At 44.6% G+C, this 27,332-nt stretch overlaps 2 protein-coding genes across 3 annotated transcripts in view; one reads left to right on the top strand and one right to left on the bottom strand.

Annotated features, from left to right (window-relative positions):
• Positions 1–1,834: 1,834 nt before the first annotated feature.
• On the top strand, positions 1,835–26,738 carry CEP68 (centrosomal protein 68). 2 transcript variants are annotated; one of them, XM_016195423.2, is made up of 7 exons: positions 1,835–1,973; positions 9,363–9,765; positions 11,217–12,713; positions 14,695–14,817; positions 19,594–19,690; positions 21,573–21,742; positions 22,660–26,738. In XM_016195423.2, the coding sequence occupies exons 2-7, from the start codon at positions 9,406–9,408 to the stop codon at positions 22,681–22,683; spliced, it is 2,271 nt and encodes a 756-aa protein (XP_016050909.1). In that variant the 5' UTR covers positions 1,835–1,973; positions 9,363–9,405; the 3' UTR covers positions 22,684–26,738. The 2 variants fall into 2 exon arrangements, with proteins under 2 accessions (XP_016050909.1, XP_060043169.1); XM_060187186.1 differs by lacking the exon at positions 9,363–9,765 and having other exon boundaries at positions 1,845–1,973.
• Positions 25,282–27,332, bottom strand: part of RAB1A (RAB1A, member RAS oncogene family) — a 31,560-nt gene continuing 29,509 nt past the window's right edge. Inside the window, exon 6 of the mRNA XM_007539607.3 lies at positions 25,282–27,102. Coding sequence (XP_007539669.1) covers positions 26,905–27,102 — 198 coding nt within the window. The 3' untranslated portion in view covers positions 25,282–26,904. The remainder of the gene's footprint in view (positions 27,103–27,332) is intronic.

Below are 27,332 nucleotides of genomic sequence, written 5' to 3'. Positions count from 1 at the left end.
GTGATTATTACAGTCAAGACAAGAGCATCTAAAAGCAGGATTGATTAATATCAAAATGACACTGCCTGTTGGTTGATAGAATTGTTATCTGTTCAGTTTTTGAAAACTGAGTTCTCACTAAATAAGTAATCCTAAATATTTATCCCCTTTCAACTAGTAATTCTATTTATGTTGTGGAGCTACCATCAAAAAAGAACCCATATAAAGAAAAAATTAAATGCATAAAGATATCAGAGCCCTTTCACTGATGTAGTGTGTCTATTCCTACCTTTTAAAAATGTCATTAAGGGGTAATTATTCAAACCATGTTAACTTCAGTTCCAGAATCAACTGGTCATCCTTGGGAGGCCCTCTGGAGACTCTGGACACTCTCAAGAGTCCCAGCTCTGCAGTTTGCCTGGTTTTCTTCATGCTTTTCCCACTGGCTTACTAGTTTACATGCCACCTTTGGGGATAAGTGACTTTTAGGTAGGCTTGGGACCCAAAGCATTCTTTTCTGAGATCTAGTTCACTCTCCCTCAATGGTCTGTAAGTGAGTGAAACCTTGGACCTCCCCCAGTCTGAGGAAATTTTTCAGCTTGAGGCTTACTTTTCTGCTCATTGTCATTTAGTCTCAAATTTTATCATCCATAACTTCCTTGATTTTTTGAGCTCTTACACATTCAACCTTGATTATTATTTTCAAATTCTTTTCACTTAGATTTGGTGCCCTGATTTTCCACTTGAACTGGCTGTATGCTTGGGCTTGGTCCCATTCTCTGCTCAGTTGGGCATCTTGGCTAAGGAAGCTGCACGTTATCAGCTTGTGGGATTAAGTGACTCCTTTAAAGTCTTATCTTTATTAGAACACCAAGGGTCACAAACACAAATACCTTCAGATGCCAGGCAGGTAACGTGTGAAATAGCTGGCTGGTCGTCTCTTACTACACACGTGGTCTCTGTGGGATTTAAATTATTACTTAATAAAGCCAATGTGGAGGCCCTATTGCTGAAAGTGCTGCTGGAAGACAAACATTAGATGAGAAGGAATAGGTCTGATATGGGTTACAAGGTGACCCCTTCTCCACCCCAGCTTGGAGGTAGCCTCCTGTGCCCCAGGTCCTGAGCGGCAGAAGTCCAAGGCTCCTAGGAATCACAGCTGGTGTAGGCAGAGGGTTTGACGCACTGGTGATTTGCAGCATCGCCCGCAATGCGCGGGCTTTCACTCCTCCCTCAGACTGCTTCACTGGTTGCTAGTATAACTCCTGGCTTATTCCTCCACATCTTCCACAGCCCTTCGGAGACCGCCCAAGTCCCTCCCATGGAGAGATGTCCTTGACCACCAGCCCGAGGACCTTGTCTTCCCTTTGGCGCTTGTGCCCCGCGGCACCTGTTGGGGCCCCTGTCACGTGGCCCCATGCTGTCCCGATGTGTAAGCAAACAAGATGCCAAAGAGGGTGTGTTCGCTATTCACCCGCCGCAACCGCGCCAGGACCGAAACAACACACGAAGAGCAAAACGAGTGGGTGAGTGCAAGATTCAAGGAGCCGCGGGCGTGCAGGAAAACGGCGCCTCCAGGCACCGGCGCTTAGAGCCGCCGCCCGGCACGCGGCGCCCTCGCACGACCCTGCACGACCCTGCACGCCCCGAGTGGAGAGCGTGAAAGCCTAGGGAGGAGACTGGGGCCAACATCTGTTCTCTCATTGGTCAAGACGACGTAAGGGGCGGGCGCTCCACGCGGGAGCGGGGTTTCCATTAGTCAGTCTCTGAGCTGAGGGCTGGGATTGGCCACGTCGCGTTAAAGGCGCCGTCCTCCGGGAAAAGAGGCGGGATCGAAGGGCGTGACCGGTGGTCGGCCTCGCCCCCAACGCTTGGGCAGGAACAGGGCCAGCGGGCACGGCGTGGGACCCCAACCTCGGGGCCGCCACATGGGGTTGCTGGGACGGCGAGCGCCACCGCAAGCTCGGTCGACTTGTTCAGGCGTTCGCGGCGCGGTAGGTAGTGTCGGCGCGCGGACACGGACGGCGGGTCCCTGGTGCCGGGGGCGGTGGCGTCCTCCCGCGCGGCGCGGCCCAGCTCCTCCGCCCCGCGGGCTGGGTCTGCGAGGCCGGGCTGTGCGGGCCGCCGCGCCCCGCGTCCCCCGCCGGCTAGGGCTCTCCGGGGGCGGGGGCGCCTCCATTTTACAGCGGAGCGGCGGACGCGGGCTTCGGCTCAGAGGCGGCGGTGTAGCGGACAATGTGGCGAGGCTGGGCCGCGGGGCTCACGTGTCCACGCTGCCCGATCGGCATCGGCGGCCGGGACTCGCTGCCCGCGCCCCGGCGCGCACCCGTCATCCCGGGCCCTCTCCGGAAGGGGCGCGCGCGTGCTGACCCCTGACCCCGGCTCCCGTTGAGACCCACTCACCACGCAGGGTCACGCCCCTGCAAGATGGGGCAAAGATCTCTGTCTCTGTCTCTCTGTCTATCGCTTAGAAGGCAACCCTTTCCAACTGTTCTTTAACTACAAGTTGTTAGCTTAAGGGCATATCCCCGAAACCTACTTCAGGTCCTTTATAATATTTGTCGGAGTCCGGTCTACTGTTAGTAATACAAGTGAGAGGCAACTTGCCACTGTCAGAGCAGATGGGACCTGCAGGGAATTCATTGGTGGATCGTGGTCCAGGCTTGAAGACAGACTTCATACAAACTCTAAGGCTTCTCAGATCTAGAGTGTGAAGGGCCATAAAAGGACTTGATTACTAAAGCTAGTAGTGCTCATTACTTTTTTTTTAATCGTTATTTATTGGACAGAGACAGAGAAATTGAGAGGAAGGGGGAGATAGAGATGGAGAGAGACAGAGAGATACCTGCAGCCTTGCTTCACCACTTGTGAAGCTTTCCCCCTGCAGGTGGGGACCAGGAGCTTGAACCCAGGTCCTTGTGCGCCAACACCTGGTCCCCTGGTCATTCTCCTTTTCCTTGGTTTCCTCTGCCACTTGGGTCTATTCTAGGCAGCTTGTTATAGAAAACAGCAAATAACTCAGTTTCATCTATCTTGGAAAATTTTCCAGCCTCCCCCATCCCCTGGTCAGTTAATCACTCTCTCTTCTGGTAACATTTTGTTGCCTCTGTTTTTCCACATCACAATGTACACACTGGTTTCCTCAGTTCCTAGCACAATGCGTGGAAAATGGCACTCTGTGATGGAAAGAAGCCAAAGGGGGGGGGGGGGAAGTGTGACAAAACAAAACTTTGATTCTTTTTTTTTTTAATTTTTAAATTTATTTATGTTTCCCTTTTTTATTGCCCTTGTTTATTGTCGTCGTTGTTGTTGGATAAGACAGAGAGAAATGGAGAAAGGAGGGGAAGACAGAGAGGGGGAGAGAAAGATACACAACTCAGACCTGCTTTCACCACCTGTGAATCGAACCCCCTGCAGGGAGCCAGGGGCTCAAACCGGCATCCATTCGGCATCCATTCGCTGGTCCTTGTGCTTTCTGCCACGTGTGCTTAACCCGCTGTGCTACCACCGACTCCCTAAAACTTTGATTCTTTTAACTTGCTGAGCAGTTGCTGTGGCTCTCAAGTCAAACCAGACTAATAGTTCTGTCTCTCCAACTCTGGATACCGTTTAACTTACCTCAGTTTCTTCACCTTCAAAACAGGAATTATAGCTCTGGTTTCTGAAGATTAAATAAAGGATTGATATAAAGCACAGTTTCTGATGCACACATGCACAAATGTTCAGTAGCTATTAGTAGCTGTTAAAGAAAAATGAATAGACTTGCTAATGTTAAATATCTACCTCATGGGGGTCAGGCAGTAGCAGAGGGGGTTAAGCAGGGGGTTAAGCGCACATAGCATAAAGCGCAAGGACCAGTGTAAGGATCCTGGTTCGAGTCCCCGCTCCCCACCTGCAGGGGCGTGACTTCACAGGCAGTGAAGCAGGTCTGCAGGTATCTATCTTTCTCTCCCCCTCTCTGTCTCCCCTCCTCTCGCCATTTCTCTCTGTCCTATCCAGCAACAACAGCAGCAATGACAACAGTAATAATATTAATGACAACAAGGGCAACATAATGGGAAAAATGGCCTCCAGGAGCAGTGGATTTGTAGTGCAGGCATCGAACCCCAGCAATAACCCTGGAGGCAAAAAATATATATATATGATATCATTATCAACCCTAAAGAGTGTCTCTTGCTCCTTATCTGTTCCTTGACTTTAAAAAAAGAAAAACTTAAGTCTTTCCCAAATTCACTAAAAGTATTCTGTAGGTTAACTGAACTGTTTGGGGGCTTCCCCCGCCACCACCCCTTAGAGCCTCACCATCCACTAGAGATGAAGTACACAATAGAGATTTGGCCAACTGTTGAGTATTTGATGCTCTCTCAATGCATTCTGGTACATGAAACGGAGATATAACAACCGAGGAATAAAATGAATGGGGCCTTGTGTGGCTGACAAGATTTTCAGGATGAAAATGTTTCAGCCAGAAAGAAGTAAAACTCATGTAAATGGGCTTTGTCTGTTTTCTTTATACCTTAAATTCATTCTTATGACTAACTTTCCTATCTTTGAAGTTGTTCACAAACATTGTAAAAAGTGGAGGAAGTCTTTCTATTGACATTAGAACTAAAAGGTCTACAGGTGGTAGAGGAAGCGAGCCCTTAGAGGATATTGCCTCACTTCCATCTTTGCCTGTCCCACTCTGGTCACAGGAAACTGAATTGTACATTTCCCTCCAGCTTTAGGACACCCAAGCTTGTGAGTTTCTCTAAAACTATTTGGAGTCCCCCTTCTTATTTCTGATTTTTCATTGGCTAATTCAGGTCTCTGATCCTGTTTTTAGTGTAACAACAATGAATCTTAAATTCCTTTATAGGGAATACTAGTCATCCCAAGAACTCCTTTCTAACTTTAACATACTATAGTTAACCATTAAATACTTGCTACTGAAGGTGGAGGATACTGGTTCTGTAATACATTTTTATGCTTGAGGTCCTAAGTTCATTCACCAGCACCACATTAGCCAGGGCTAAGCAGTGCCCTGGCAAAACAAAACAAACAAACAACAACAAAAAAAAACACCAAAACACTCAAACCCTGCTGCTGGGTCATAATAGCTCACGTGGATAGTACACTACCATATGTACTATCCATGCCATGTGTGTGACCCAGGTTCAAGGCTAGGCCACACAACATTGAAGGAAGTTTTGGTGCTGTGGTGTCTTTCATTGTCTCCCTCTACTTCTATGAAAATAAAACAGCTCTCGGGGTTATGAAAGATTAGTACAGAAGGTGAGTGCCTCTACTACATTTTACTTGGGTGAAATTATAAATTTGGCCCAGAGCTTCCTAGGAGTCAAAGCAGAGAGGATGTTTTTATGTTTTGCTACTACCTTAAAGTAATAAACTGACTGTCCATTGGATTAGCTGTTTTTATTACCAAAACCAGGAATTCTCCCATGGATTCTCCAAGGACACTGCTTTGATACAGAGAAAGGCATTCTTAATGACATCTCTTGAGAAAACCAATAGATTCTTTTATCAGTCTTCATATGGATGGCCTGACAGCTTCACAGAAAAGTGTCAGCACAGTAAAAGCTACAGCCTGTGAAGCTTTACCCATGTGTTCCAGCACCAGCTTCATTGGAGAGAAAGTGTTTTTTGCTCCAAGAAAACTGTTTTTTTCCCTTGCTGTTTGGTGAGACCAGAGGACACAGTTGAGTGATGTTTTCAATCCTTAGCATCCCTGTACTTTGAGCTTTGTTGGATAGGGATAGTCTAGCTGACTGCCGAGGAAAACAGCTGGGGTCGAGGGGGTGGGTGGCTGGATGCTCAGCCTAGCTCCTCATAGATGTGGCACTTGTATCTCTTCTAGCCACTAAAGACAGTTTATGGCTAGTTAGAAGGTTGGCTGGACTGAGGAGGCAGCATAATGGCTACGCAAAGGACTTTCATGCCTAAGGCTCTATGGTACCAGATTCAGTCCCCAGCACCACAGCGTAGTACTCCGTTCTTCTCTTTCTTCCTCCCCCCACTCCCAGTTAAAATATTTAAAAGAAGAAGGTTGGCCTTGCTCTGTGATCGACCAGTCAGGCAACCAGCCTGTGAGTAAGAAAATGGAAGAAGTGGCCTCTGCCTCAACCCTTTCACCACATTGATCAGAGAGGCCCTGAATGACTCCTCTGAGTCTTAAGCAAAATATGGTGAAGCATGTGGAGGGCAGAAAGAAGGGGTGCTGCTAATGGTGCCCCGGGGGGGGGGACGGGACTGGGGGTGGCATCAGCACATCTCCAAGGCATGGGACTCACAAGCGTAGCTCCCCAAAGCTGTGAGCCTATTCTTCCTCAGGGAAAGACTGTCTGGGTGGAGGACTGTTGGGCTCCAGGGGCGGGGCTTCTGTTCTATAGCCTGGAGCAGGGTGAGTGGGATGCCAGTTCCTCTTGTTGATTCATCACAGCATTTCCAGCACCCACCGTGCTGTGAGGCAGGCCTACTCCACTTTAGACTGCCCCCTTGTTGGCTTCTCCCACATGTCCCTACTCCTTTTCATGCTATCTCCCACGCCTAGATTAGCTTCTGCTTTTATGCTTGCTCCCCCCCCCCACCTCCCCCGCCAGGGTTGTTGCTGGGGCTCGGTGCTACCACCACTAATCCACTGCTCCAGGCAGCCATTTCTTTTCTTAGCTTCTATTTTATTTGACAGGACAGAGAAATTGAGAGGGGAGGGGAGATAGAGAGGAAAAGGGAAAGATAGAGACCTGCAGACCTGCTTCACCTGAAACAGACCCCCTGCAGGTAGGGAGCAGGGGCTCAAACCCAGGTCCTTGTGCATGGTGATATGTGTGTTTAACCTGGTGAGCCACAGCCCAGATCCCGCTTTTGTACTTTCTTTACTCAGAAATCAGTCTTCCCCAGAAGCCTTCCATCAACCTGAAAATGCTGGGTCCTGGACTGTATACTCCCACCCCACGCCCCAAATCCCTTGTGGGCAAATCCCTTGTATTAGAGAAAGAGCAACACTGAACACTTCTTTCTCTAGTTCTCTAGCTAGATTCCTGCCACTGTATGTGCATGACAGTTGCCTTGTACCTGTCACTTTATATAGTAAACAAATGGAGTTTCAGAACTTGGGTTCTGAAGTAGTAGGGCTTTTTCTGCCCAGCAGCACCTGGCCTCTGACTGGTGCAGGTGGCTGTGTGTATGCTTGGCTTGAAATTGCCCATCAAAACAGAGTTTTCCAGGCAAAGCTAGTGCAAATCAGGCAGTTTCCAGGGGACCTTGTGGTGTAAAGAATCCTGGGGACAGTTCTTTTTTGGATCAAAGGAGTTTTGGTCCCTACTTGATCAACTGTTTGAGTGTGTTAGTGAAGGGAAGAACATCATTCCTCTCCCACCTCCTCAATAACCAGCCTTCTTTCTCTGTCCTGGATAAGAACGAGCTGAATTGGTATGAGTAGGAGGAATCCTAGCAGCTGTGGCAGGACTGTGTGAGGATGGTGCCAAGGATACCAACAAGAGTCAGATATCCAGGCCTTGGAGTTAGTGTTACCACGTACATGATGTGGGAGCATATTTTTACTGTAGGACAAGAGTAAGCCAAGCCTTCATCACTCCTAATTATATCCAGTAGGTCACATGGCTTCTGTAGGCCCTGAACACTACGGAGAATTTTAATTTAAAACATACAGATTGCCCCCCCCCCCCCAGATATCCTGGGGCTTTACTGTCAGTTTGCTCAAGAACAGGACAGTTCTGTCGTGTACAGATGTTTCTCAGATGGAAGGGTTGAATTCATTGTTCATTGTCTCAGTCTACCCTCTTGTTGTTTCCCTGTTAGGCTGGAGACTGACTGAGGCCTATTTCTACCATGTAGGAATTCGGCAGACTGTCATCTGAGAGTGTGGAGGCCCCAGATGGAATAATAGTTTGTTTACGCTACTGACCCAGCAGATGGTATTGGTCTAATCTAGCAAGTCAGCTTCATAGTCCAAACAGTCCATAGGGGTTTTTCAAAAGGAGCAGGTTGTCTTTCGTTGGGAGGGTTCAAGCAGTGTCCCCGACCTCTGCCCTCAGTCTCAGAGGATAAAAAGAAATGGTGTGTGAAATCTAGAATCTGTGGAGATGAACAGTGGATCTACACACGGCATTGCAGAAGCCCATCTGGCAGATTGATGCAGACAGGATTGAGTACTAGAAATCTAAAACATGCACAGTTGACATAAACGTTTTCTTCAGTATGATGTTATTAAAATGGTTTGCTGTCTGCAACCAAGTCAAGCATTTCTCCTTGATTATTTCTAGTTGATTTCCCACTTTGTATTCTGTAGTACTTCATATAATTTGGGATCAATTCTTTGATTTCTGTCTGTCTTAGTCCTTATAAGTTTTCATAGCATACCAGAGAATACATGCATTGTCAGATTGATAAGTAGGCTTATGAAGGAACTATTTTCAGACTGGTAAGGCCTGCACTCTTAAACTTTTGGAAGTACCATTTCCTAAAAATTACCAAATTTCAGATCTTCTTACCTGTTGTTGACGTGCCTGTGGCCATGCTGCCAACTTCATTCACATTTGGAATGACACCACTTTCAGACTGAGCTCCCTAGTTATTTATTCCTTCTTCCCTCCCTTGGTGCTCACTCTGATTTTCCCTCCTCTGAGCTACCTGCTTATGTCTCACTGTCACATGCATTACTACCCACCTGGACTTTGCACAGCTCCCCTCAGCTACCAAGCTAAGTATAACCCACACTGGTGTGGGAAGAGTTGCTGCTCTCTATGATTAGGACCAGTCTTAGAATGAGAAGCCCTGCCTGTTCCATAGCCTGGAGTTGTTTCTGTGCTTTAAGGGGACCCTGCCTCTCTGCCTCCTCTGCCAAGCTTCATAGGTATTGGAGGAGCATCCCGGGCTCAGCCGAGGCCTGCGCATACCCTGATTTGTTCTTCCCTAGAGCAGTGCACCTGGAGCCTGGTTGATGCTGCCTACCCACTGAGACACTGTAACCACAGAATTGCTGCAGGCCAGGCCTCTGGTGGGCCCAGAGGGAAAGGGCCTTAGGGACGACCAGACCTTGACTATGACATGAAGCTGTATTGTCTTCCTGTATGACTGTTACTGGACGTGGAACCAAATAGTCCCTTAAAACCAGGGCAGAATACCAACTTCTGTATCCCCTTTGGAAGGGTCTGGAACCAAGGAAATTCAGGGCACCCATTCTGTTCTTCTCCGAGGAAGTAGTCAGCATTTGCTCTATTGTATTTGGAGGAGAATATATATATATATATATATATATATATATATATATATATATATATATATATATATATATATTGCTTAACTATGAAAAAGCAAGGTTTCCTAGAGACAAATGGAGACATTTTCCCTCTGTTCACTTGTAGGGAGCTGAAGACTTCAGGGGAGCCCTGACCTAGGGGCATCTCAATGGCCCAAGGAAAAGAAAAGGCAGAGGTGGAAGCGTCTGCAGAGGCAAAGGCCCCCTCCTGTGGGGGATGGAGCTGCAAGGAGCAGGAGGTGGACACCCCCGGGCCTGTGAGTGGGGGGCAGCTACCCCGTCTGGAAGCTGAGGGAGGACCTGCCTCCCCTGTGTGGGGAGCAGAGGGGCGCCCTGACCCTGCTTGCAACAGTGGAGCTGACACTGGCGACTCCTCTGGAACCTACCAAGCTCAGACTCACACCAGTCCCAGAGAGCCTGTAGCTGGTGGGCCTAAGCCCATCCTTAGTTGCCCGCTTCTGCCTGCTGGCTTGGGAACTGGAGACCTGTCACAGTCAAGGGGAAGACAGGTAAGTACCTAGACAAATAGGGCTGTAGATACTTCATCCAGGAGTATGTGCCACTATGTTCTCACCGTTGCCTTATTTTCCCAGCACTGGGCAAAGTGGGGAACTAGGGCAGCCTGGTTGTAATGATTTCTGTTTTACAGGTTCACCTGAAGAGTTGGGACTTTGGGAGCCTGTAAGCTCTCTGTGCATGGCATCTCCTGTTCCTCAAGGAGTAGCAAAGAGCCTGCTACCTCGAGGATTAGGCCTGTTGAACTCTGACAGGGGAAGCCAGGTTCTGTTTTTGTCTTAATGATCTGAAGGCTCCAGAGGGACCCTGAGGAGATGTGGGCTGGTCCTGAGGGCTCTGAGACTGTCCATTTGGTATCCTGGGCAGCACAAGAGCCTTGTGCTCCTGTGGTAGGCAGCAAGTCTGGGCAAGTAGAATTAATTGTGATTCCTTGATGGCGAGGAGGCCTTGCCTAGCGGGAATCACAAGTATTGGGGAGTCCCGCCTGGCTCTGTGACCTCAAGCAAATCACCAGATGTTTCAGGCCATCAGTAAATTGAGAAGGCGACTTGAGTGATCTGTGTCCTCACACTGTGACATTTCATTATGTCTGTTAGCCAAAGCTTTTCACGGGAATGACTTTGATCTCCTGAGTGTCCGTGTGTTTGGCTACTGCCCCATGGAGCCTCATCTTGTGAGGAATTTCTGGGTATAACAGAGAAAGAACAAACACTGCTCCACCTGCCCAGTTGCCAGGGTAGTAGGAAACTTGGCACCTTGAGTCAGAGATTCAGGGAGGCAGGAATAACATAACTCAAAACTGGGCTGTTTCATGAGTGTGAGTCTGCCTATTTGTTAGTTATCACCATGTGTTTTCCACACACAAGCTGATTTAATCTGTTTGTCCTAAGGAAGTGGTACTGTTACTGTCCCCATTTTACAGGTCAGCAAGGTGAAGCTCAGGGTCACACATCTGCAAGGAGCAGTTGAGGTGAAGTCTTACCTGGTTCCAACCCCATACCCTCAGCTACAGTGCAGCCTTCCCCCGTGCTCTGGCCCCTCACCCAGCCAGTTCATCAAGCAGATTAAAACTTCTAAGTGATGAGGCTGAGCCGAATGTCTCACTTTGCCAGTGGTCTAGTTATACTCATGCATGAACTGAGTGGGGTGACACCCAGTGGGCCACCCGCCTGCTGGCTTGGGATATGTCTACTGTCAGCAGCAGAATGACTGTTTCTCAGAGATGAGGCGTTATGTTCCAGCTTCAGCTTGACAGGGCTTTCTGAGTTCCACTCACTCACTGGATGTCTGTAGATGAAAACTTTTCAGAGACCTGAAGGTGAGGTCAGTTCATGTTGAGACCTTTCCTGAATATCATATGGGCCCTCAAAAGAAAACTGCTAAGTCATCTAAAAAAAATTGGTTAGCTTATTTTCATGCTGTCTCTTCCCTGTTACTATTACAGATTGAGGAACCAAGACTTTCTGCCTCAGAGGAGCTACCACAGACTCTTACTGTTCCCAGAACAATAGCTCTTTGCTCAGGACATGATGCTGATCCCGAAGACAGCCCAGTCCGTGTTGAGTCACCAGGAGTGCTGGACCTCAGCCAGGAGCCTCACAACTCAAGTTTCCCCTTCTCCTCAAGGTGGAGCCTGGGTGCCACTGCGCCTCAGTTTTCCAGCTGCAGCTTTTCTGCGTCATCCCTGGGTAGCAGTCTCCAGCATCACCAGAAGCAGGCAGAGCCTCAAGGTTGCTCACTTGCCAGGGTCTCCTCTTCCTTGGAACTGACTGTTCCCCAGTCACCCCCCTCCACAGTAGGACCAGGGTCTCAATACCATTGTTCACCACAGTCTGTGTTGTCCAGGGGTGACGCTCCTGGACTGGGCAGGAGGCACCTCTCAATCCAGGCAGAGTACTGGGCCTGTGTGCTACCAGATTCTCTGCCCCCTTCCCCTGACCGCCACTCCCCTCTCTGGAATCCCAACAAAGAGTACGAAGACCTGCTAGACTACACTTACCCTCTGAGGCCCAGGCCTCATCTCCCAAAGCATCTTAAGAGCCACATGCTGGCAGACCCTGTTCTGCAAGACTCTGGTATAGATCTAGACAGCTTCTCTGCCTCCCCAACAAGCACCCTAAAGTCACCCACTAATGTCTCACATGGTTGCCCACCAGCAGAGGCTACTAGCCTGCCATTCTCTGGGGTGACAGAGCTAGGTCTTAAGTGGAGGCCATTTAGGGTACCCCCGAAGCAGAGTACTGTGGAGTTAGCATCTTGTAGCCAGCTTACATCTACCCCCAGAACCTCAGGTAGTAAGGACACTTCTGGCTCCCAAGAGCCATCCCTGAGGGGCATGAAGGACTGGCTGCCCATGGGCAAACAAGCCAAGGCGAGCCCCTCTCGGGTGAGAACATGTAACAGAGGGTGGCCTTCATCCAGGCCAGGAGGAGAAAAAGGGGCCAGCCAGAATATCCAACATCCTGCTTGCAGAAATTCTGAATGGAAGTCAGAAGAGGAGGTGGAAAGCGATGATGAGTATCTTACCCTGCCCACTCGACTGACACAGGTGTCTAGTTTGGTTTCATACTTGGGTTCCCTGCCCACTGCGTCTGCTGAAGGGCACAGCTCCTTGGATATGTCGGACAGCGATGGGCCAGCTTCACTCCCATCAGACTCGAGCCAAAGCCAGCTTCCACCTGGGGCTTCCTTCAGAGGACCCAAGGACGCTGTGGGCCAGAACCCTCGCTTCCTGAGCCCTTTCATACGTGCAGAGGATTCTGCAGAGAAAGGGAATCTAGTGACAAGCCAGGTCCTGGGGGTCTCCTGTGGACTGCTGAGAACACAATCCTCCTTGCCAGCTCTGTTGAAGCAACAGGAATTCTTAGACCCAGATGCTGGAAGGCAACCTCCCAGGAAAAACAGAGAGCAGGGAAAAGAGTCACTCATACAGTGCGTGAAGGTAAACTCAGCTTTTAAGAGCCTTTGCTTCTAACATAATAAAACTTAACCTTGTTCCAGGCAATAGACTAGATTTTTTTTTTTCTCTTCTGATGGAAAGAGATGGGGAGAGAAAGAGAAGCTTCCCCCTTATAGGTAGGAAGTGGAAGCGTGAACTTGTGTCCTCACACACAGTGATGTGTGTGCTCTACCAGATGTACCACCACCTGACCCGTGAACTTAATTGTATCTTACACCTTTACCTAGTAAGCACTATTCTTAATTCACAGTTGGAGAAAGAGGCAGTGAGCTCTTAAGCAGCCTGCTCATTCACTATTAGGAAGGGCTAGACCTGAGATCTTAACCACTACCCTAGGCTGCTTCCCAGGCCTTTGACCTTGAGGATTAATAAGTATTCTTCAGGGGCCTGGGGAGGTAGCACACCAGGTTAAGCACATATAGTGTGAGGTGCAAGGACTGATACAGGGATCCCGGTTCTAACCCCTGGCTCCCCACCTGCAGGGGGCTATGTTTCTCTACCCCTCTTTGTCTTCCTCTCCTCTCTCAATTTTTCTTTGTCCTATCCAACTACAACAGCAACAACTACAATGAAAAGAAGATGGCTGGCAGCAGTGCATTTGCAGTGCAGGCACCAAGCCCCAGCCATAACCCTGGAGGCAAAAAAAAAAAAAAAAAAAGAGAGAGGGGTATTCTGCATAGATCTATACTTGGTTGTCTTTAAAGGAATAGTGGGTTAAAGAGATAACATGGCAAACTTTGGGGCCTAGAACATAAACTTATTTCCTAAACTTCTTAGTGGCCGACCCTTTTCTTAGGGGTCACCTGCAGAACCCGACACAAGGAGGCTGAGAAATGAGACTTTTGGGGCTGGGTGGTGTGGTGCACCTGGTTGAGTGCACATGTTACAATGTGCAAGGACCTGGATTTGAGACACCTGTGGGGGAAAGCTTTGTGATTGGTGAAGCAGTGCTGCAGGTGTCTGTCTCTCTCTCCCTCTCTTTTGCTCCCTTCCCTCTCAATTTTTGGCTGTATCTATCCAGTAAGCATATAAAAAATTTAAAAAAAAGGGAAATGAGACTGTACAGTTGAGAGTCCTAGTCTGTACCAGGTGAGAACATGGATGATGTGCCCACACAACCATGTACCCACAAGCCCACTGATGTTAAGGTGTTTCCTGGCACTCGAGGGCGTTAACCTGCCCCTAGTGCACTGCAGGTTTTATTCATCCTATGCATACACTATAGCAAGTATTAGTAAATGTCTTTGTGATAAAAGATAGACTGAAATAAAAATGATCTGACTCTAGAATAGCTTTGTCCCAGCAGAGACAAGCAGGTATATATATATATATGAAGTATTAAGACCATAGGATAGAAGGGGTACAAATCCCACCACCAGAACTCTCCCATCCCTTCCTCTGATAGCTTTCCTATTCTTTATCCCTCTGGGAGTATGGACCCAGGATCATTATGGGGTGCCAAAGATGGAAAGTTTGGCTTCTGTAAATGCTTCTTTGCTGAACGTGGGCATTGGCAGGTCAATCCATATGCCCAGCCAGGGATAAGCAGTTTTAAGCTGTAGATTGTTAGCCATGATCTTTTGGTCTTAAGTTTTTTCCAGGAACAGTCTCACAGTTCGAAGTGGTACTGATCCAAGAATTATTTTCACCACAGGCATGCCTCTTCTGGTCTGTTCCTATTCCTCTCCTCACCTTAGCTGCTCTATTCTCAAGCAGGGCTGACTTAGCCTGTCACTTTTGGTGTTCTATTAGTGAAAGAACCAAAGAGGGGTTCTTCTTGTAACCCTTTGTGTAACTAGATATCTGGAATCAGGGACAGGCATGGAGATGATATTAACACCTCAAGTGAGGAATAACTCTGGAAAGGTACATTTTGTTTCCTGGTATCTGCTGGGTATATTTTAGCCTTTTGAAAATGTAGAAAGTGGTTCAATCAGTAATATGTGTTCTTTTGTTTGCACAGACATTTTGCTGTCAGCTGGAAGAGCTAATCCTCTGGCTGTATAATGTAGCAGATGTTACCAACCACTTGACATCTCCCAAGTCCAATCTTACAGGTGTCAAGTCTTCTCTGCAGCTCTACCGGGTAATTATAAGGCTCTAGCTTTTGGTTGTTGACTCAAGAAAGTGTTGGCCAAATTACCTCATTATAAACTCACCAGTCATCAGTGCTCTGTGTTGTGACTCAATTAATGCTTTATCTGAAATCTGGGCAGGATCTCTTTTCAAATTATTCATGTTGAGAAGGTGTAAACATGTCTGAGTTATTTTCCAAGCCAAATGTTTAGGGGGAGAAAATATGTATTGGGTTGTTGGAAAAATCATGACGTTATTGCATAGAATAAAATGTGTGTCATGACTTTCCCAACAATCCAGTGTTTATCTTAAAAAGGGGGGGGGGGGGAGAAGATAGCTCACCCAATAGGGCATGTGCCTTACCATGTAAGAGGAACCTGGATTCAGGCCTCAGCACCACATAGGAGCACCAGGGAGGATCAGGAGATGGCTCATCTGAGAGAGCTCAAAAAGCACCTTGCACAAGGACCCAGATTTGATCCCCTGACCATCACTTGGCAGATCATTCAAAAGCAGTGGATCAGTGCTGTAATATCTTTCCTATTCTGTTTCTCACTATCCTTTTTCAGTGGACATTTAGGTTGCTTCTACTCCTTGGCTATTGTGACAAACGCAGCTCTGAACACAGTGGTGCACAAGTCACTTTGAATTACTATTTGCATGTCCTTGGGATAGATATCTAGGAGTGATATTACTGGGTCTTAAGGCATTTCCATTTTTAAGGACTCTACATCCTGTTTCCCATAGGGGCTATACCATCAGTGTACCAGACTTCCATTTTCTCCACATCCTTTCTTCTAGCGTTTGCCCTTCTTCCATAGCCAGTCAACAGCGCCAGGTTGAGCCTGATGTAAAGTTTCGAGACCTCTTTTGAATCTGGAGAGGTGGCTGTCGTTGACTACGTGGGTCATAGTCTGTCTGTAGCCGCAGGGGCAGTTCGGGTCGTCTCTGGCTCCCCAGCGATGGAACATAGCGGCGCACCGGCCATGGCCTGTTCCATAGCGATTGAGGAGGGCCCAATCATAACGTGCTAGGTCAAAGCTGGGTTGACACTTGCAGGGGTCTGTGATGAGGTGTTTGTTCTTTACCTCAGCTGACTGCCAACTCTGTTTCCAAGAGTGGAACAGAGAAGTTCAGTGTAGGCGTAGAAGACCAGATTGGATGATGAGACATCAAGTGTTGAACAGGGTGGGCGAAGATATCCGCGTATATTGGCAGGTCCGGTCGAACTTAGACGTGGGAAATGAACTTAGATGATGCTGCATCTTTGATGCATTGGAACACTTAACCATCTGTAGTTTTATTGATGTGGGCCGTTATCAGGGGTATAAGGTGGACTCTCAACGTGTTTTTAATTTACATTCCTCTAATGATGTAGGATGGAGCACTTACATGGTTTGTAGGCCATAAGTAAATCTTTAAAAGACCATATTCAGATCCTTTGCCTACTTTTTAATTGGGTTGTTTTCCGAATTGCTTTTTTGTTGTTGTGCGATACTTCTTCATAGATGTTTGATATCAGCCCCTTGTCAGCTGTGCAAATATTTTCACTTAAGCATTGGGTTGCATGTTTATCCTCATGTAGTTTGCTTTCAATGTATAGAAACATTTTTAGGTTTATGTGACCCCATTTATTTACTCTTTTTTGTTTCATTTGCCCATGGGATTGAGTCTCCAAATCTTTGATGCTAGGAACCTTAAGTATTTTGCCAATATTTTCTTCTGTGTATTAGTTTCTGGTCTAATATACATTTTGAGGTAATTTTGCTGGATAGTGGTGGCCTGGTTTCATTTTTCTGCATGTAGCTGTCCAGTTTTCCTAGCACCATTTGTTAAAGAGCCTTCTCTCCACTGAGTTGTTTCAGCCCCTCTCATATATTAGGTATCCGTGTGTGTGTGTGTGTGTGTGTGTCTTTAAAAAGGAAAGGAGAAAAAAGGTGCCAGGAGTGGTAGTATTGTGCAGATAAAATATGCCATCAGTTTGCTTTGTATTATTTTTTTCTTTAGTTTTGCCTCTTACAGTTTTAAGTTTGTGTGTGTTCTGGTTATCTTGACTTTAGATCAGTTTTACTGAGAGGAACAGCTTATGCTCATTCTAGTAAAATAGCTCCCTTGTGTGTGTGCTGAACTGGATAACATTGCATGTCTGGTTGGTCAAGCCTTTCTAAACCTCTTGAAGGAGCAGAGATAGTATTTGTAACCTGACTTTGATGCTAGTCTAGAAATGTTCTAAGTAAGTGTTAAAGAATTATTTAGAGGTATGGCACACCTGGTAGAGCACTTAAAACTAAGTGCAGGGACTAAGCCTTGGTCCCTTACCTGCGGGGGAAAGCTTCACAAATGGTGAACCAGTACTGTGAGTATCTCTCCTGACCTCTCTCTCCCTCTCAATTTCTCTCAAAAAAAAAAAAAAAAAAAAAGGGAGAATGTCACCCTCGCCATGTGTGATGCCAACAACCAAACTCAGGACCTAATGCCCAAGAGCCCAGTGTTTTATGTGCTGCACTTCCCACCAGACCACTAGGACATGTGTTTGGATTTCTGCAACATTTAAGACCAGGCCACATGTCTTTGGCAGGAGGGTATAATCTACTTGTGCCTGAATCAGGGTGATACCAGACATCTCTAAATTCAGCTGACAAGGAGGGCTTTTGTTTTCCAACCAAGAGGCCACCTAAAATTAGCAGGCCCCCATCAGGGGGCTGGGCGGTAGTGCAGTGGGTTAAGCACACATGGCGCAAAGCACAAGGACCAGCATAAGGATCCAGGTTTTCGCCCCAGCTCCATACCTGCAGGGCGGTCGCTTCATAAGCAGTGAAGCAGGTGTCTATCTTTGTCTCCTGTCTTCCCCTCCTCTCTCAATTTCTCTCCTATCCAACACAACAGCTATAACAATAACAACCACAACAAGGGCAACAAAATGGGGAAAATAGCCTCCAGGAGCAGTGGATTCATAGTGCTGGCACTGAGACCCAGCAATAACCCTGGAGGCAGAGAAGGGGGGGAGGGGGAGAGAGAGAGGGAGAGAGGGAGGGAGAGCACAGATCCCATCAGAGGCTTGTGGAGAGGTTATCCTTTGTGCTAGTAAGGGTATAGATTCCCACTGTCTGGAAAGGTTGTAGTTTCCTGGTTTGAGGAGAGGAAATTAGCAAGTGAAGGTGTTCACAGAGCTATGCAGGACTCACGTGCAGGAAGCCAGGGGCAGCACTTTGGAGAAGAGGAATTGCTATGGCTACACATACCCACGTGACCTTCCCAGGGTGTTCATCCTCACCTGTACCCATGATATCAGGTAGAGTGACATTTTGCTCTTATTCTGTCCTTCAGCTTGCGCACAAGCCAGTTCTCTTGCTTTAAAAGTAGAACTGAGATCTGAGCTGAGAGTTCAGTGAAACCTAGCGCTCTTTACACACACAGTTGTGTCACAGAATGTGACCATACAGTCAACACATCCCCCATGGGGGTGGTGGTGGTGTTGGTGCACTTGGTTGAGTACACACATTACAGGACCCTGGTTCAAGTCCCCAGTCCCCACCTGCAGGGGGAAAGATTCACAAGCAATAGAGTAGTGCTGCATGTGTCACTTCCCCTCTGCCCTTCTCCCTCTCCCTTGTTACTGTCCCTTCCCCTCTCAATTTCTGTCTCTATCCAAAATAAAGACCCGATAAGGGGGCTGAGTGGTGGCGCACCTGGCTGAGCACGTTACAGTGCACAAGGATCCGAGTTCAAGTCCCCAGTCCCCACCTGCAGGGGGAAAGCTTCACGAGTGGTGAAGCAGAGCTGCAGGTGTCTCTCTACCTCCCCCTTCCCTCTCAATTTCTGGCTGACTCTATCCAATTGATAAAGGTAATTAAAAAAAAGACCTGGTAAGTGTGAATGCCTCAGAGCTTTGTGTTATGTGTAGCAGCATGTAAACCATGTACTGAATTTTAAAATAAGTATAGATATTAGGGCAGAGGAAAACTGAAGACAGTACATTCAAGAGTTAAGAGTTTGGAGTGGCCAGTGCCCTGAGATAGAGGGAGATGAGAGTTTCATCATTAAATGAGGTATACTGACACATACATACAATATTTCCTTAATGAAGTGAAGAAGAAAATCATCACTTCAAAATGTGACCTTCCAAGTCAAGTACTATGTTCTGTCCTTCAGGTTATGAATTTAACTTTGTTGTAAAGCTAAAGAAATGTATTTAAAAAGTCAGATACCCAGAGAGCAGCACAGAGCAGAACATTGAGAGAGGATGTGGATGGAGGCCTGTGGCCCATCAGAACATATGTTTTAAGACTTAGAGCTTTGTAGTTTTTTGTTGTATTTATTAATGAGAAAGAGGAAAGAGAGCCAAAGCATTGTGTTGCTGGAGATAAAACTTAGGACTTCCTAATGCTTTAGGGTCCAACACTTGATCCACTGTGCTGCCTCCCAGACCACAGCTCTGTAGTGAACCCTGTAGATGTGGCATAAGCAGGAGACCCTGATTTCAAACTGTTGCCAGCTCAATTCACCCACAGGGCAGAATGAGGGGTGAGGTAGAGGGGGATGGAAAGGGAGGTCTCTGTCAGACTACACTGTATATAGAATAAAAGCCTTATTCTGTATTTACCTTGGGGTTTTACAGATTTTGAAGTTAAACTGTATTGCACAGTTAACTCGGGAAATTATGAAGACAGTAAATTTTTCTCTAGGATAGAAGGGAATCGAGCAACCTTGTATGGACTGATTTTTAATATCTTTTACAAAATTGTAACAGCGTCTTTTTATTTTCCTTTTTCTGATATACTTTAAGCAATTTAAGAAAGACATAAATGAACACCAATTCCTGACGGAGAGTGTCTTGCAGAAAGGGGAGATTCTTCTTCAGTGCTTGTTGGATAATACTCCAGGTAAGATACTTGAGGTTTTCAATCCATCCACCATTTCCATCCCTCAACAACAGGTCACTGTTGACCTATCACTGTTAAGGAGCCAGTAGGGTGAGACCCTCCCTCCCATGAGCCAGCACATCCTTTAGATGCCCGTTTATCAGCCCATATATCATCACATACATATAACCACATAAGATAGTTGCTGTCATAAAGGTAAGCTGAGTCAAAGTTAAGTATTAATGAGCAGGATAAATACTGGATGGTCTCATTTATAAATGGAACTTTGGGAAACACAAGTGAAATTTAGACTGGGAGTGGTATATAGCATGAAAACAAAGGACTCTGGAAAGGGAAGGGAGTGAAGGAGGCAGGTTGGGAGCCTGGGACGATAGTGGGAAAGTACCTAAATTGGGGGTGGGAGTGTTAGCAGATAGCACAAGGAGATGAGAGAGTGTACCCATGTGTCAGTAATTCATTAACCCTGTCAATTAAAAATAAAGCAGAAAAAAGTTAGGTATTGTGTCTGCAAGAATGACTCCTTTTTATCTTCCTTTGGTGTGTTGAGTGGGGTTGCTGGTTTTGATCCAAGTGTCCTTTATTTTTGGCTGTGGTGTTTGCAGATTAGGAGCCCTTGTGATTGCGTTCTGGGGACAGGACACCTGTCTGCTTTGAGAAAAGATGTTCTTGCATCCGAGTTTTCTGTTCTAGGGGAACAGACGGAAGAAGTAAAGGGGTACAGAGTAATAGCAGTGTCTAAGCATAAACTTATAAACCCATTTTTGTAGGATGGGTTTTCAGTTTAGAAAATTGCAAAGATCTGACTTAGGGGTACATTAAAGCATGCAGAGTGCAACGTTTACAGTCAGGCATTGTCCTTGCTGGATGTGTAGTTTAAATCCACATTCAAGGGTTAACTGTATTAGATCAAATACACATCTGTTGAATTCCACTGACAAACACACCAGGAGTGAGCAACAGTGGTGAATGTGGATGGTAAGAACCCAGCCCAGTGACTAAGCTATACTATGTATACTAGCTGCATTCCTCTACAGGGCCTTGCCAGCCCTAGTGAGTTGTCAGATGGGTACTTTACCCTTACGACACTGCTGATGTGGCTTCTCAGGAGCTGATCTCAACACAGCCCGCTTGTGTTCCTTTGCCCATCTGTCAGCATCTCCTGCAGATAGACTGCTTCCTCTTTCCCTTCCGCTGTTGGCAGATGTTCTAACTGTGGCAGGAAACTAGGGAGAGTGTTAACACAGCTGATAAAGGGGCAGGAAGCTAACGCGGCCCTTATGTGCAAGAAAGGAAATAAACGTTTTTAAGAAAGACAACACAGCCTTCTCTGTGTGGTGGATGCACTCTGAACTTAAGTCTATCCTTTCCTCAAATTAATACTTTGCCAACAGTAGTTTGACAATCTTGTCTTAGCCTTTCAAATGGTTTTCTTTCAAAGTCTGTCCAATTAAAACCCATTAAAAGAAAAAGTTCACAAATGTTCTTATCCATTAACACTCAGTGATAGTCTCCCAACCAAAGCTAGTAGGAATCTAGTGGCAGACCCAGCATCCTGACAAAGCATCCCAGCATGTTTTGTTTTATTTCATTTACGCTTTCTGCCCCACAATATGGGTGTGGCATTTCTCTGAAGTCTTGAGTGCCTGTCACTAGAGGACCACATCTATGGGCCCTTCTATAAATTACGTCATTCCAAAGTAGTCGTGCATTCTTCTATTGGCTTGAATCAGTACACAGATCTTCTATTGAACTACTGCATTCCTCAAAGAATCATTTTTAAAAGGGTGGCCATTCTGAAACTTGGCATGTTCTTATTTTGTGTAAAAATGCTATACTCCCTTAATAAGTTCTTTTGAAAGTATGCTTGTGTCTCATTTGGCAGTGCTAAAGGATGTCCTTGGGAGAATATCAAAGCAGCCCAGTGAGCTGGAGAACCATGCAGATCACCTGTATGACTCTATCCTAACATCTCTGGATGTGCTGGCTGGCTGCACACTCCCTGCCAATACACCCTTGGCACGCAGAAGCACTGGTGTGAAGGGGTTTACCTTGGTAAGTAGAGCTTCTAAGAAAATCTGTCCTAGGACTCCAATGCTGGGACTCTGGCACAGAGCTCCTGCTCTAACAGATGGCTTTTTTCTTAAAAGCTAGTTGAGCTAAGAGCTATAGAGACAAATAAGATGGGAGAAGCTCCTAGTATTGAAAAGATGGAGTTCCTGCCACTGACAGCAGTCTTCCTGAGGTAAAAAGGCACATTACAGGACTTCACATTATTTAGCTCCACTCCTGCTTCCTGTAAGGATCAAGCTGTCCCTTGTTCCACTTTTGCAGCAGTCATTATCACCCAGCACCCTAGGACAATCATAGCAAAACTCATCTACTTTGATTTCGCTGTATACTTTACAAGTATAGAGCCATATTGGGCTGTGCCTGCTTTACAGACACTCATTGGGTACTCCCATCATTTTTAAGAAACTCCTGATGGCACCAGCTTTCCAGAAAACCAAAAATACTGAAAACCCCCCACAACCTCCCTTTTGCACAAGAGGACTGCAAAGTTCCCATACCATTCCGACCTAAAAAGGGGGGGGCAAGGGGGAAGTTGGTGTAATATGCCTTGGAGACTTAACAGCATACTTTTTTTTTTTTTTTAAATCCTCAAGGAAAGTAAAATATGTGATGAAAGGAAAGATGGGTGTAGAGAGGGTTGATGACCACTCTGGGGCTACCATCGGCCAGTATCTCTGATTCTACAGCTGAGAATGCATTCTGTATGCATTATATGAAACTGCCTCTCCTACACTTAAACTGTTGCTTAGATTTTCTAGGAGATGATTCACTGTATTAAAAAAAAAAGTAAAACAGTTTGAGCAATAGTTATTTTAGTTCTGAAATGAATACATGTAATTTTTGTTACTGTTTCTTGTTCAGCATTCTGCCTGTAACACATATTTCTCTTTCTCTTTCAGACTTCATCTCAGACAGAGATATAATCTGTCTGCCAAAAGCTGGTGGCAACTTTCAGGAGATTTTTGTAAGAGCCATTTAATACTAAATTAAAGGAGAACTGAACTCTAATGTATAAGCTTTAAAATCCAAACTTTCTCTTCCATTAAGAGCTCTTCAGTTACTATTTTATTTAAAACAAATTGTTCCAAACTATGATTTCCTTTTTGGTGCTTATCTACAAAGAACATCTGGCTTTGCAGTTTTGGTAAAATAACCAGCAAGGTTTAGGGGTCTGTTCTCCACCTTTAGCTAGAAATAGCAGTTATTCTGAACTAGTCTCTGTTGAGATCATAGAAAAATGAAAAAGTGGAATTAATTGTCTATTTGGTATAGGATTTTGTGGGTAGGTTTGATGCTAAGAATGCTCAAAAATATTTCCATATAAGTAATGGTAATCCCATGTGCCCAGATTCCAAAAATAACCTACCAAATTGTACCAACAGGAGTAGTCTATTTCAAATAATGGGGGGGGGGGGGAGACGATGATGACACACGGACAACGGACCTGTGCTTGGTGTTGTCAGGCAAACAAGAGACTAAATGAATAGGAACTATGGTCTTTTTACCCTTATTGGGTGTTTTGAAAGAAAAGGCTCTCCAAGTTATTTTGTACTTTGGTATCCATCTCCCTGCTTAAGAACCTGTGTCAGGGACTTGGAAAGTGCCACGAAGTTTTAAGTAAATGGAAGGACTTAAAAAAAAAAAAAAAGTTGTCCTGGTCTAGGCTAGCAGTATTGCTCACTTGAACAGTGTGCCTATTTTGCCAAGCTCACGACCCAGGTTTAATTAAGCCCAGTCCCCACCATAGTGGAAGAAGTTTCAGTGCTGTGCTGTCTTTACCCATTTCTCTGAAAAAACTGGCCCAAGGGGAGAGGGAGACACCAGAAACACTTCTCCACTATACATGTCTGTGGTGCTCTTATTTGATGCCAGAGGTTGAATCTAGGTCTTCACACCTGAGTCCACACTCCTTGACCCCCATATGTTTGCCATCCCCATATAAATATTGGTTTCATCCAAACATTTTAAATGATGGAATGCTTTGCTAGGAAATTTTTAACTATATATTCAGTCTAGAATTAGCTAAGGCAAATGTCTGATTTTTACCTGGTTTAAAATTGATATATTTCACCTCTCCAGCGGTTATAAATTGATACACGCCTTTCAAATGAGTATGTTTCAGATAGCACTTAGAAGTTAAGCATATTATTTATTTGTGTTTGGTAAGCATGAAAATTTTCTGTAGGGAGGAAGAAATAAAAGGGTCAGCGTTATAGCAATTAGATATATTCTGTTCTCATTCAGCCTATTATAATCGGCTTCAAATGACGAACCTTCATAGATTGAGTTATTTAAAAAGTATTTTGTTTCCCCAAGAAAATACTACTTTACACATAGATATGATTTAAGATATTTTTGTTCATTTTCTTTGAAGTAAATTACAGCTGAAGGGTGCTAACTCTGAACTGTGAATCCTACTGGGAAATATCACTACTCTTACTTTTATCTTAATGCTTTAAGACACTTATGATCCTCCCATAAAATCCAGGCTGAAATTGTGTTCAGCCTAGGAAGATGCTGCTAACATTTCCGTGATCAAGCATGGCTGGGTTAGATTCCAGTAGCTTGGGTGGCCAGTGCACTCTGGTAAACATTAGCCTAAAGGGCAATAGTGGTTTACAAGGACAGTGGTTATTATGAAATCCCAGGTTACCAGTAGTAAAATTTCCTAGTAGTTGCTTTAAGTTAGTAGAATTTAAATCCACAAGGAAATGGCAGATAAAAGAGCTAGATTGGCAGTTTTGAAACCTGGGTTCTTATTGTAGTTCCATGTTTATTGTGTCAATCCAGGGCTGTTGTGAAGCTTAAGTAGGAACATAAGGAAGTCTCTAAGATACACTGCAACGGTAACGTGTGTGCTAAAGAAAATTTCATTTCAGGGTCAAACAGGAAATTACTTCTAGAACCAGGAATGGGTATCATTCTGTAAGACTTTTCCTAGCGCTTGCAACTATTCTTAGGTCATTTCAGTAATTCACAGCATTCATTTAATTCATGGCAACCACTTACATTTGAAATACAGGAAGTGAAATATCCTTTAGTAAGAGGACAGAATGTTAAGATCCATAGTGGTTTAAAATGTTTGTACTTTTAACTATCAGGTGGTATATGCATTAAAGCAAATAGTGAAGCATGCTTGAAATATCTTGTGATAAATCCCAGATTGACTGTCTTGGCTATTATAGAGATAAAAACTAGAATTTTCAAAACTACATTTAAAGTATATAACCATGTTTATTATGTCTTAAAGTCATGTTATGCTTCTTGTTACGTCACTAAGAATAAGCTGACAATTTGAACTCGTTAGACTGAAATGCTTGTATCAAAATGTGTAACATCTGTATTAATCATCTGCTTTAGGAAACAGCTTTTCTCAATCTTTCCCACTTTATATTGTATTAATAAGAAGGAAAAATAGTTTTGAAACATTAAAAAGAAATCTTTACCCAAGTACCTACTGGTAATTTAAGGAATCTTTTCAGTTGCCTTACATGAAGATAAATAGATCCAACAAGCACATCTATAATACAAAGTAAACTATGATTTTATTTTGAAATTTCATAGATGGAAAATTAAATTGAATATTTCCATTTCATTTTACAATAATCTTACCATTTATTTTTGTACCATGTATTTCAATTGCCTATATAGTGAAAATAAAGAGACCTACAATTTTTGGCTTGTTTTTAGTTTAGATTGTATAATTAAATTAAAAGAACCCACAATAAAATGTGCCACCCTCAGCCACATCCCAATCCCCTAAGTAAAGAATGCTTTGGCTGCTACTTCAACCTCAAGGAAACAATCTCTAACTTTTATCACCTTAAAATTCCAGTGTCAGCAAAGATATTTTGCTTCCCACAATAAAAACAAATTCTAGGATCTTTAAGGTTCTACTTAACAAAATTTTCACATGTGCAAAATTTCTCTGAAATAAATATATTTCTTTCATTTATTTCCTACCCAGCATTTGTGTCTTCAGTTAATTTTTAGGGGTATAATTTCTAAAATTAGGGCAAATGATATTATTTTCTGCTTTCTACTTCAAATGTTTTTAACTCTCCTCCATCCCAAATTACAGCACTGAGGAGGATAAAATCTGGTATCTGACTTACAGCATAGACGATAGAGTATTATTATGCACATTAGTCTGGTCATTTGCCAGTTAGGAAAAGTGTGCTGCTGTATACCTATAACACAGGTGAATTAACAAAATGTTGATCAATGAAGTCATTTCAAATGGTTTTAGAGAAGGATTTGAGATAAGAGACTAAAGAGCATATATTCTAAACTTGCTTTCCATAGTTTAATCTCCCTGAACCATTCAGCTTGGTTAAATTCCTACATAGCTCGGAAGCCTCACTAGGTCATTTACTGGGTATATTATCTGGAAAGCATATTGGATGCTGCTCTAAGATATGTCTATAATGCCCTGGTTGCACACACAATTGCCTTTTTTTGAATATAATGCAAGGCTCTATTTCCCTTTAACCATGAGAATTAAAACAATACTTATCACCATACAATTTGATATTACTTCCAATAAGTACAATATTTATTAAACATATCTTCAGTTGTTTTGTTACATAGTGTGCAACAAATTACAGTATTCTGCAGCCACAAATTATATGCAGAGTATGAAGAAACTATTAATCAGATAGTGTAATCTTTCCATTTATAACTCTACAAGAACTAGCAAATCAGATCTTACATATAACATCTCACTAAACTTTATGCATGGAAAGTGACAGACACTGGTTGTGCTGTTTGATACAAAATGGCTGAACTTCATCTTCAGAAGACTAAACCTGACATCTAAACATGCCAATATAAACATCAAAACAAAATATATTCTAACCAACCACGGGAAACAGTCTGGTATTGGGAAAGCAACAAAGATTACACACATTATTTTATAAACCAGCACACAAAGGTTTAAAACAGTTCTGAAAATGAAGTTAGCTGTCTTGAGTCAAGGGAATAAAAAAAAAGTCAGTATTGACCATTTACAATCTCTGACCTTTGTGGAGACGGTAAGAATCTGTTGTAGTGCAGCTACATACAGTACAATTCAGGCAATTTTGTTTTTTCACTTGGGTTCAGATTGCAAATTCATTGCTGTGAGAAAAAGACGGAGGCAAATTTTAGCAGCAACCTCCACCTGACTGCTTGACTGGAGTGCTCTGAATTTTAACATTGGACTTCTCTGCACCACCAGCTGTCGCTCCAGGGCCCATTCGCTTTTTAATCTCAGCTGCCATAGTCATGAAAGACTGTTCTACATTTGTTGCGTTCTTAGCACTGGTTTCCAAAAATGGAATTCCAAGGGAATCAGCAAATTCCTAAGAGAATAAGACACAATTAACACTGAAAAGTCTTTAAGTCCATTTCTAACATCTGAGGTGGGGAGTGAGGAAGGACTATTTTAACAGCTATGGGAGATGTGGCCATTGTGCCACTCCATACCCACAGACAACTCAAATTCGGTATCTTCAAATTCAGTTTGAATATCACGCATTTTTATATTTTAGTTGTTGGAGACATATAAATTGAAAAGGAAGAGTGAGCTAGA

This window comes from Erinaceus europaeus, chromosome 3 (genome assembly GCF_950295315.1).
Source record: "Erinaceus europaeus chromosome 3, mEriEur2.1, whole genome shotgun sequence".
NCBI lineage: Eukaryota > Metazoa > Chordata > Mammalia > Eulipotyphla > Erinaceidae > Erinaceus > Erinaceus europaeus.
This window is presented reverse-complemented; position numbering and strand designations above follow the sequence as displayed.

Coding starts and splice junctions, on each gene's coding strand:
- CEP68 (XM_016195423.2), top strand. CDS start 9,406: ATGGCCCAAGGAAAAGAAAAGGCAGAGGTGGAAGCGTCTGCAGAGGCA. Junction 14,818..19,593: donor CTTCTCTGCAGCTCTACCGG/GTAATTATAAGG, acceptor ATATACTTTAAG/CAATTTAAGAAAGACATAAA. Junction 19,691..21,572: donor CTTGTTGGATAATACTCCAG/GTAAGATACTTG, acceptor CTCATTTGGCAG/TGCTAAAGGATGTCCTTGGG.